The 10,579-nt window shown below is 39.1% G+C and overlaps 2 protein-coding genes across 2 annotated transcripts in view; both read left to right on the top strand.

Annotated features, from left to right (window-relative positions):
• The window catches only part of TMBIM4 (transmembrane BAX inhibitor motif containing 4), a gene marked incomplete at its 5' end in the record, with an annotated part of 6,174 nt that extends 3,056 nt beyond the window's left edge, over positions 1-3,118 (top strand). Inside the window, 4 exons of the mRNA XM_010187394.1 lie at positions 1,159-1,192; positions 1,695-1,812; positions 2,304-2,349; positions 2,899-3,118. Coding sequence (XP_010185696.1) covers positions 1,159-1,192; positions 1,695-1,812; positions 2,304-2,349; positions 2,899-3,105 — 405 coding nt within the window. The remainder of the gene's footprint in view (positions 1-1,158; positions 1,193-1,694; positions 1,813-2,303; positions 2,350-2,898) is intronic.
• Positions 3,119-4,401: 1,283 nt separating this feature from the next.
• Positions 4,402-8,051, top strand: LLPH (LLP homolog, long-term synaptic facilitation (Aplysia)). The gene is made up of 2 exons (XM_010187383.1): positions 4,402-4,585; positions 7,824-8,051. Exons 1-2 carry the CDS (start codon positions 4,405-4,407, stop codon positions 7,985-7,987), a joined length of 345 nt encoding a protein of 114 aa, XP_010185685.1. The 5' UTR covers positions 4,402-4,404; the 3' UTR covers positions 7,988-8,051.
• The last annotated feature ends 2,528 nt before the right edge of the window (positions 8,052-10,579 follow it).

Genomic DNA, 10,579 nt, shown 5'->3' on the forward strand with positions numbered 1-10,579 from the left:
GGAGGAAGCATTTCTGTTACTTTATTTGTTTAATGGACAACTTCCAGCAAAGACCCAAATACAACCAGCCACATGTGTTTATTTCTTTAATTGTTGTCTTTTAGATGCTAAATTCTGAGCATGTTTCCAGCACAGGCAGGTCAGTCAGAGCTGTCCTCAAATTTCAGTCTCCTGCCTGATGTTGCAAATTTGTAGATATGGGCTAACTGTTGCTCTTGAATATTTTGGATTATGAGGCAAATCAGTCTTCTGAAAAGAAATCACAGTAGCACAATTAGAATTTGATGCTTTAGGAGTTGCCTGAGTTGATATGGATACAATGGGAAGACAGCTTTGTTGTGTAGGTAAATAGACTTTTTAAATGCTTCCTGACTTACGAACTCTTGCAGGAGAATAAAATGTTTAAAAGCTTTCAACAAGTGCAGCTGTAACAAGGAGTGATGTAATAGTGTGGCCAAATGTGGTGTGGGAGTTTGTGGTTTGACAGTTAAGGTATTACGTTGTGTAGGAATAAAGTGATTCAAATGTGTGTGTGATAAATTGGTTTAAACAGAGTAACATTTAGTTCTGTTATTTCTGACCTCTTGGTTCATGACATAGAGACTTTTCTCATATTTTGTTGTAATGAAACTTAATTTGAAATTAATCTTTTAGAACAACTTGGGGCCCATGCTAGCCTTCAGCCCAAACTTCAAAAATATGTTCGATTTTTAAGTTACTTGTTTCAAAACAAGGATAAGTGAGAAAAGGAAGTTGATGGAGACAGTTAGTTGTTTAACAAGATATTAAGAGTGTATTAATTTTATACCCCCCTTAGAGTAGTTTATAAGAAGTCTGATAAGAATGCTGAGTCCTTTCAGTAAAAAACCTAAACAGCATTTTTCTATAGTGTCTGCCTGTAATTAATTTTCAGTTTATTCTTTTAAAGTAACACAAACAACTTCCAGCGCATTAGGACACTATGATTGCCATTTTCTTGTTGAAAACTAAACATGTTTTCTTATACAAATATTTAACAAGAGAGCTGATGTAACACATGCTGGGGTTATGTAGCAGAATTGGACTCATTGCATGTGAAGTGTCTGTGTAACTGTTTTGTGGGGCTTTTTTGTTTGTTTTTTGTTTTGTCCTTCTAATTTTTTGTTTTTGTTTTTGTAGACCCTACTGGAAGCACTGACAGTTGCCATTACAGGTAAATGGTGACCATCCCGTTGTCTGATTACATAAAGCAATTGCAAAAAGGAATCCATTATGTTGTATTATCTGCCATATGAAATTCCTAGATGTGACTAAAATGATAATAAATCCCCTGTTTGAAAATTTTAATGACAATGACATGAGTTTAGCAAAAAACATGGAATCCATGGAGAAAACTGGATTCTGATCCAGAACTGAAACCGTGCAAACCTGAAGTGAGAAATCAGTTGTGCTATCCATTCTTTCAGTACAGCCAGTGATGTGCTTTCATGTAAGGCAGCTCAGCAGAGCTGATCTGCAAGTGAAGTATCTGTATCTTCCCCCTCAGTTTCCTCCAAGGGAATTTGATTTGGAGAGTTCTGTACTTTGTTGTCAGGAAAGATTTCTCTTTTTTTCCCCTGTCTGTGAAAGTTTAAACTTCTATGTCTTCAAAAGATAACTTACCAAATATATAGTGCAGTGTTCTTTAAATGACAGTTTACTCTTTCTGTTTATAGTGAGTTTCTATGATGTGTCCATCGTCTTGCAAGCCTTTATTCTCACCGCTGCTGTGTTTCTTGGACTGACTGCATATACCTTACAGTCAAAGAGAGATTTCAGCAAATTTGGAGCTGGGTATGTTGTCATATTGATGATTTTTTGTTAAGATAGCTTTTCCTATTTTAAAGCAAACTTTGCAGATACAATAAGGAATGCAGGTCAGTAGAACCTGCTTCAAAGGGAATGGTGAGGGTGTTATTTATCTTAAATTACTAATTTTATTCAGTTCTGCTTTCTTGGTAAGCAAGCAGTGATTATGTGATTATGATTCTTAAAACCATAGTACTATGCTAGAAAATTAGTTTACATGGATTTTCCATTGAGACAGAAGGTGGGTGCTTCAGATATTTTTTAAAAAGTAAAGTTAGGACATAACTTTGGACAGCTTTATAAAACTAAATTTTACTGCTGATACCAATGAACAGTTGGCATCTAAGAATTAATGGACGTTTACTTACCAAATACATTATGAAGAGGTTTTATAAGAAGGGAGGAGATTTTAAGTAAAATTTAAAAGAAAATACATTGTTGCTCACAGGTTTTTGTATTGTTTTGGTTTTTTTCAGCCTCTTCGCTTGTTTGTGGATTTTAATCCTCTCAGGTTTCTTGAGGGTAAGATACCTTGTGTTCAAGGTTAAAAAATACTTTTTAACATAAATCTTTTACTAACTTCTAGTGTAACAAAAAGGTTTTTGACAGTCCAATATAGCTTAGTGGAAGAAAATTCCTAATCAGACCCGTGGCTGTTGTAGATCATGCTGGTGATCTTTTAACCATTCATTTCCAATTCAGATTTTTGTAAAAGTGGTATTTGTGTTGACTGACAACATTTGTCAGTCAAGATCAACTACTTGATTGAGAGAATGGGAAGGAGATTTGGGGTTTAATTGTATTTTGTTTTTCTAATCTTTCTGCTGTTATTATTCTGGACATCAGAGCTTCCTCTCCTAAGTGGAGGCACTTTGATTCAGTTAAATGAATTGTGTGACTGTATGAAATAAGAACATTTAAATGTCATTGTAATACTGTATTTTTGTGTACATAACAGTAAGAAGACAGCGTGGGTGCTTGTTTTAAGTGTGGCATATCATTACTCAGGAAGTTTAATATTAGAAAGAAAATGAAATTTACAGTTATTTTTCATGTTTCATTTGTCTCCAGCTGTTTTTCTACAGTGAGACAATAGAGTTGGTGTTTGCAGCTGCCGGAGCTCTTCTGTTCTGTGGGTTTATTATTTACGACACACATTTGCTGATGCACAAATTATCCCCTGAAGAGTACATACTGGCTGCAATCAACCTCTACTTGGACATCATCAATCTCTTCTTATACCTGCTGCGTTTCCTGGAGGCATTTAATAAAAAATAAAAGCAGTGTGGTTTGGCTATAGCGTATCTAAAGTTAAGTATTTGGATGATCTGCAGACTGTGTAGTACTGTCTTCTAGAGACCGAATCTTTTATTACTTTTTCATGCCGTGAATATAGATCCCACCTTAGAGAGAGAAAAAAAAAAGGCTTTTTATGTAGCTAAAGTTCTTCTCTAGAATGTATATTTTATTGAGTTAACAGGCTGTCCTCATTTCAGTCACTTTTTTAATCACTTAATTTGCACTTGACTAAGTAATGATTAAAATATTTGCCAACTTCTCATTGCTCCAGAGTAAGCCTCTCTGCTGGAAATGTTTCCTGTGGGACCATAAGCGTGTGTACCATATAAGGGTAGCCTGAGTTTATCATTGTGTTGAGTTTTACTAAGCTAAAATTTTTTCTAGCTTTTGTTTGGTAAAATGAGATGCTGTCTCTAACAGAGATACTTTGTTCTTGTCAAGGGCTGTCAGTTTATGTGAGCCAGGAGGGTGTTAATTAAAGGGAATGTTCTTCATTTAAGTATTATTTATTGCCTGTCTTTCAGTGTTCTGAAAAATGATTTGAAGATGGATTCTGGCATTCTGTCCACTTGTGTATATTAAGGTTAATTGTGTGCTAATAAAAAATAGAAAACATTTAGTCTGTTCTTGCAGCTGTGACTGAAGAACTTCAGGGCTGGAGAACTTGACTGAGGCTGCTGAAGTAGGACAGCGAATTGTTTTGAGCGAGTGCGATGGTTTCTCCTGTCTTTGGGATTTGTTAATTCATATGTGGCGGTAGTAAAGAATAAAACTGCGCTTTCTGCCTGGGAGCAGAGGCAAGACGCGTCTGGTGGAAGAGGTGTTTATTTTTCCATCTATCCCCACCTCACTCTCTAGGCTGTGGTGGTTGGACATTGCCGCCCCCCTGCAGCTCGCACCTGGCCCGTGGCACAAACGGGGGTTAGGACGGTGCCGGGGCGAGTCGGGGCTCGCCTTGGTCGCCACAGGTGGAGGCCGGGAGCCGGAGCGGCGGCTGCGTGTTGTCTCGGAGAGTTACGGTAGAACCGGCCGTGCCGCGGGGCGGCTGCGGAAGCGCTGCGGGGGCGGGGCCTTGCGCATGCGTGGACGGAGAGTGCGCGCGCGGCCTTGCGTCAGGGTGGACGGCGGGCCTCGTGTGCGGCTGGGGTGAGCGGGGGGAGGGGTGGCTGCGTGCCCGCGCGCTGCACGGTCGTTGGAGCCGTTGGGAGCCGCTTTAACGGCTCCGCTGTCCTGCGCGTGCCTCGCCTTCACTGTTTCCCTCTTCCCTCCCCTCAGGACATGGCGAAAAGCCTGAGGAGCAAATGGAGGAGGAAGATGCGGGCGGAGAAGAGGAAGAAGAACGCGCCCAAGGAGCTGGAGAGGCTGAAGAAGATCCTGGGGACGAACGCGGATGTCGTCATGGAGGAGGTCAAGGAGGTGGCGACCGTGCTGCCCCCCGAGAAAGTCCTCGAGCAGGGAGGTAAGTTGGGCTCTCGGTGGGCGGCGTTAAGAGTTTACGGGGAAGGCCCTGCTGGTTGCCCAAGACCTGCCTTTTGGGTGCCCTTCCGGTCACGTTTGCAGAGTGTTTTTCACTATAGCAGTTTTTCTTTTGTAATCACCCAAGTGAAGGGATGTCCTGTGCCGTATTTATTATCGTTCCCTTGACATTCGCTTTTGTGGTCAGACATAAGATTATTAGAGCTCGAAAATACTGAGTTGGCAAGCCAAGTCCTTGTCTTTTAAAGCCAAAAGTTGTTCTTGAATCATTGAATCTGGTCATCTCATAACATTAGCTTCTGTATTGAATCCAATCACTTGTGGACCAAGCTTATTAACATTTGGTTTAAAGCTTGTAGTATCTTATAGAGAGACATTTCTTCATGAAGACATCAGGTGAGTGAGGATTAATCACTTAGCAGTTGTTCTGATTGCGACATTGTATTTGCTGTTAAATGAGATAGGATATAATTTCCTTCCTAGGTTAAGGAGGACAGCAAACATATAAACGTTGGACCTAAATCTGAAGTAATTTTGTAGATATTTTACCAAGAGTAAAGTGACTTTTTTTTCATTTTTAAATGTACTGTCTCAGAGTAGGGGTAGTAGGGACCCTGGTTTTGTGTGCTTATTAGCGCTGCATTACACATTGTGTGGGAGTGAATAGGTGTCTACAGATAGTGCCATCTTCTTCTCTATTACTTGAATAGGTTATAAGCTGTAAAGCAACTAACCCAGAAAGTGGAAACAAAGGTTTTAAAGACATCTTCTCTTTCCAAAACTGCAGTCTAAATTAAATCATAGTCCTTTCTCCTTCTCCATTTTATGCCACTTAAGCTGTTACAATATTGCTGATGTGAGCTTTTCATGTGACGTGCAGAAGTCTCTTGAGACACCACAGTGGGGATAGAGAATAATATTAGTAATCACTGTCAGTCATGCAGCTGGTTTTGTCAGTGTCTCAGTTATTAGGAAGGACAGGGAAGTGTTGTGAGTTTGAATAGCAGAACCTGTAAAATATATGGAAAATGGAAATAAAATGCTATATAAAAATACTTAGCCAGTTAAGGGTAGCTTGTAGTTTAATTTGTAATTTTATCCGTGGTTCTGATTTGTCCCATAAACCAGATGTAAAAGTTGTTCTTTTTCAGATTGTGAGGATTGAATTTCCAAATTGTTTTATAATATTGTCACCCTTCTGATGCTGATGCTGGAGGAGACATCGTTGCCTTAAACCTGGTTTCTGAAGCACAGTATGCCTGGCTGTCATTCCTGCACCCCCTTCCAAGTCTGCCGGCAACTTCTCTACAAGTGACCAATTCCACTTGGCCTTTGTAGAGAAATGGCAGCCTCAGAAATAGCTAAGTATATGTATGTATTTCACAAAACTTGTTTGTGAAGATAATGGTGTCCTCTTTGAGATGACTCTTCAGCACTAAATGTGGGCACAAGGGAGTTCACGTCACCGAATGTTACAAGGACTGAAGTAGATGAAGGCTTCATGCAAAATATGCACTTTCTATAGATAGGTGAATAATTTTCCAGCCTAAGAAAGTGTATAGGTGTATTAGGGAATTCTCCTGTGTTACCTGAAGGTATTTTTCACAGAATACTGTGAAATACTTTTTTCAGTTTTTGTTGTTAGGAAAAAAATAATGTAAGGTCTGGCTAGCCCTTGGTCAAAAATTATTTTGTAGCTGTTTTTAAAACTTTAGGCATGCACGTATTTTTCAAGATAATCATATCCATTGAGCCTGCTTCAATAGCCTACAGCTTTTTATTCTTGGCTCTTTCTTTGTCTTTACCACCTCTGGTAGGTTTTCTTTATGTCCTTGGACTACTGCTGTTCAGTAGATTTCTTCCTGTTACTGATTCCTGCAGCATCCTTAAGATTGCAAAGTATGATGAAAATGTGGTGCTAATGTGAACAACTGGTATTTTTTTTTGTCCAGGAGTATTTCTTCACTTAGTTAAAGTTGCAGCTCACACTTACTGTGGATGTGCTTTTTTTGCAGTCAAAATTCGTGTGACGGATTAACATCAATTATATGATACGACAGGAATCAGAGAAGAAGCTTCTGTAAAGTTGGTTTTCTTGGAGTGTTGGTGTTTTTGAGTTGTGGTGTTGTCTCTCCTTCTATGAAAACAAGGCTGTTAAGAAGGACTCATGTTGCGTTTCTCTGATGTCTCAGGAGGCTTCTGGAGCTGGGACTTTTGCTGCCTGTCCTTTGCTTGATGAGCCTTTAGTTGTGCCAGCAGGCCCCTGTGCCGATTCTCTGCTGACTGAAAGTACTCAGGGGCTTAGGGGCTCCCTAAGCACATCTCTGTGGTGAAAGTCCCTGTAGACTATGAGCATGCTTCAGATATTGAAGCAGCATATTGGCCTTTTCTTCATGAACAGCAGCATCAGACAGGCTCAACATAAAAAAGTCAGTATCCTCTGTGAAAACTTGTGATAAAGCTTTTAGAGTTGCACATGGATGGTTTGGAGATAAGCTTGGAATTAAATAGTAGAGCACAGTTCAAATCAATACTTAACAAGGTGTTTCTGTGGTAGCCTCATTGTCTCACTGAAGTATAACGTTCATGTGGTGTTTGCAGGCTGGGGACACTGTTCTTGACCATGTCACAGGCAGTCTTCGTGATGCTAGAGATTGATCCTCTGTTTCTGTCTCTAAATACATTAGACTTGACCTCATGCTCACGTTTTGAGGCAGATGTAGCATCATCACTGGGTCATGCTTTGTACCATCGTTGTATTTCAGCTTTTCTCTTTATTATTCTCTTTACCTGTCCTTATCTTCCACTCAAATTGATTTATTTGTTTAGACCAGATCTTACACATTGTTTCATAAGAAGTGTTTAATTGTGCATATGTTTCAGTAAGCCTATGGCTTCCTGTGTGGTTGCAGCATTTGGTGGAGACCACACACAATGTTTTTAGACACAGTATTGGAACAGATGGCAGACGAAAGAGTAAGGTGCTTTGCCCAGACACAGGGCACTTCCACTCTGCGTATTTACTATCAGCTGATGAAGTTCCTGGGTTGCAGTTGTATTGGTTTGGAAAGTGCTTTCAGTGTATCAAGCCTTCAGCTCTGTGTATACAAATACTCTTGTATCTAGGAATATTTTTGTCGTTTTTGGGAGTCTAATAACATAATAGCTTCTATGAAGCTGATTCATGTATTTTACTCACTATAAATACCTTTCTTTTTCAGGTGACTGCAAAATGGACATAGATAATAAACGAAACAAAAAAACTCTTCTAGACCAGCATGGACAGTACCCAATATGGATGAATTCCAGACAGAGAAAGAAGCTTAAGGCACAGCGTGTTAAAGGGAAGAAAAAAACAAAATTGGCCAAAGGCCTAGTCTGGTAAAATTGGAGTTTTGTATGATCATTAATGTTTTACTCACAAAATAAATATCCCAAATAAGCACATGATATTTTTTGTGCTTGGCCACCGGGTATAATTTATTGGGTTGCATGAATTTTTGAAGGGACTGTTAGGCCAACAAATGATGGAAGAAATATCAACTTCACGTCTGCTTAACTTAAAGAAAATGTAAAAAGCAAGCTCAGTGCCTTCAAATAGACTAAGTGTCTGCGGTTACCTGCTTTCCTGAGAGGGGAAGGGTCATCTTTTATATTGTCAAAGCTGAAAATGCTAAAGGAAATACTAAAAATAATGAAACTGTAAATGTTTTTTGTACTGTGATCGTTGTCATTGTAACTTGTCTTTTAATAAATTCAACCAAAGGTTTCTAAAAACTCACCCTATTCTTTAAATTCTTCTGTAAAATTACTTTTGTTATGCAGATTTTGTTGCTTTTAACATCTGGTAATTAAAGAAAATGGGCTTTTAACATGTAACTTAAAAGTGATTATACCCTGAAATCAGCATCCAGGCTTTATGAAACTTCTGTAAGTAAAAAAATAGTGTCAGCCTGACTTTAATTTGCGAAGAGAAATCTGTTGGAAGAGAGAAGTGTTTCACTGCTGTCTGCAACTGAAATATTGCAGGAACTAAATAACTGAATGTAAAACGGATTCTTTTATTATTAATATGAGAGACTGCAATTGCACAGATTGGAAATAAAATAGCTTTATTTAGACCTTTTCCAAGTTTTAGTAAAGTAAATGAGAATTTACTTTTCCATATGTATTTTCAGTAGCCTTTTATTCCTCTTAAAATGGTACTCGTCTATCATGCTTTACAGTGTGGGCGTAGGATAAAATACTGCATGATTGTATAACAGATGCCATTTTTATGTGATTAGCTACAGTTGGTTGCATATTACTCGGCAATAACATGTGATGACAGATGCAAGAATTAGTTACCCTGAGAGCTTGTGTTTTTGAAATGTCTCTCATTTCAAGGATGGAAATAATTACCGTAGTGTAATTCCTGCGGTGTGTTGCCTGTTGAAGCACCATTCATCGATACAGAGCATAACCTTCGTCCAGCTTCATCCAAGATGGGATCCACATACTGTAACTGGCCACAAATTGTGATATCTGTCTGCTGTGATAACTTGGGCATAGGAAATAAGATTTATTCTTTTAAAAGTAGTTACGCTAGCCTATACTGTGCTAAAATCCACTAGGAACTACTCAACCTAATAGAAAATTGAGTTTTTCTAGAAAAATAGTGAGGTTTTTTTATTATTATTAGGGGAAAAGTGTTCTGTTGCTCAAATAAAGAACTACAAAGGTGTTGGAAGCAATACCAATGCATCTTCTGTTTTCACATACACTGACAAGTGAGACTTGGTAAGATGTAGAGATCAAAGTTTACCAAATTATACACCATCAATAACTTTGTACTTTAAAAAGAATTCCATTAAGTTGATAATACCACTGCTAAAAAACAGATGCTACTTTTAATTCTTTTGTTTGTTTTACTAGACAAATGGGTTTAGATTTCAGTATCGATTGTGTTAGTGTTTACTGTTTTAATGATGTAGGCTATATTTTGCTTTGTGTGTGCTTTGGGGAGTTGTGGAGGGGAGGTTCTTGGATTGAAGTGCTAACAATTTGGGGTTTTTTTGTACAGTAAGCACAGTGCTATTTCTGACATGCTAGTTGGTAACTTGGGGTATGGGTTACTTTCAAGTAACTGCTGGGGGGAAAGACACACTGCCTTTCCTGAGTGGAGGTAGTCAAACTAGCAAAGCTCTCCCATTTAAATGTATGGTTTCAGAGTCAGTTTATTTTTGTTCTCAAGATGCACAGCCATGTTCTGTCTCATCTTAAGCAAGGCTGCTACTGCTGTGCTTGCCCGACCCACTCCTCTCTCTGGAGTTGTTCCAGTTCTGCCTGTGCTCCTTCCTCTGTAAAAGGAAACAATATGCACAACTGAATACTCTTTCTTACTTCTGCTTTTATGACCTAGCCCTGAGCTTTGTTGCACAAATTTATTAGTCTACTGCTTTTGTGATGAGATTAAGGATTTCAGTCTCAAATGAGAGCCGGCAGATGCTGCACTGATCTTTTATTTAATAGTGATTGCTTCCTACCAGCTGAAACAATACTGGCTGTGTGAGGTATTTCCCTCATGGTGTCCAAGATAAAGTCAAACAGGTTCACTTAAACTACAGATATTTTAAGATATCCTGTTTGATTTTTGAGCTGAAACGGAGGATAAGCAAGGAATAAAGCCCAGTCTTTACTGGAAGGTAGCTCTTCATGAAGTACCAATGTACTGTGTAAAACATCGCAGCTCACTGGGGTGAGGCAGAGCTCTCTGTGGGCCAGGAAGGATTTTGAGGGCCTGGCTGGGTAGGATCTGTAATCCAGGCTGAAGGCTCCCGTGTAGACAGACAGCAGGAACCTGGCTGAATGCAGCACGGATGTAACCTCAGAGGTTGGGTCACCAGATGCAGCAGGAAAATTTTACCTCCTAGGGTTTGAGCATGTACTATGTATGGGTATTGTAATTTTATATTTGGAAATTGCTTTAAATCTGTTT

This window comes from Mesitornis unicolor, unplaced genomic scaffold (genome assembly GCF_000695765.1).
Source record: "Mesitornis unicolor isolate BGI_N332 unplaced genomic scaffold, ASM69576v1 scaffold41430, whole genome shotgun sequence".
Classification (NCBI taxonomy): domain Eukaryota; kingdom Metazoa; phylum Chordata; class Aves; order Mesitornithiformes; family Mesitornithidae; genus Mesitornis; species Mesitornis unicolor.

What these genes read in the sequence shown, in the direction of transcription:
- LLPH (XM_010187383.1), top strand. Translation starts at nt 4,405, where the DNA reads ATGGCGAAAAGCCTGAGGAGCAAATGGAGGAGGAAGATGCGGGCGGAG. An exon ending in GAAAGTCCTCGAGCAGGGAG is followed by an intron (nt 4,586 to 7,823) that starts GTAAGTTGGGCT and finishes TTTCTTTTTCAG; the next exon opens with GTGACTGCAAAATGGACATA.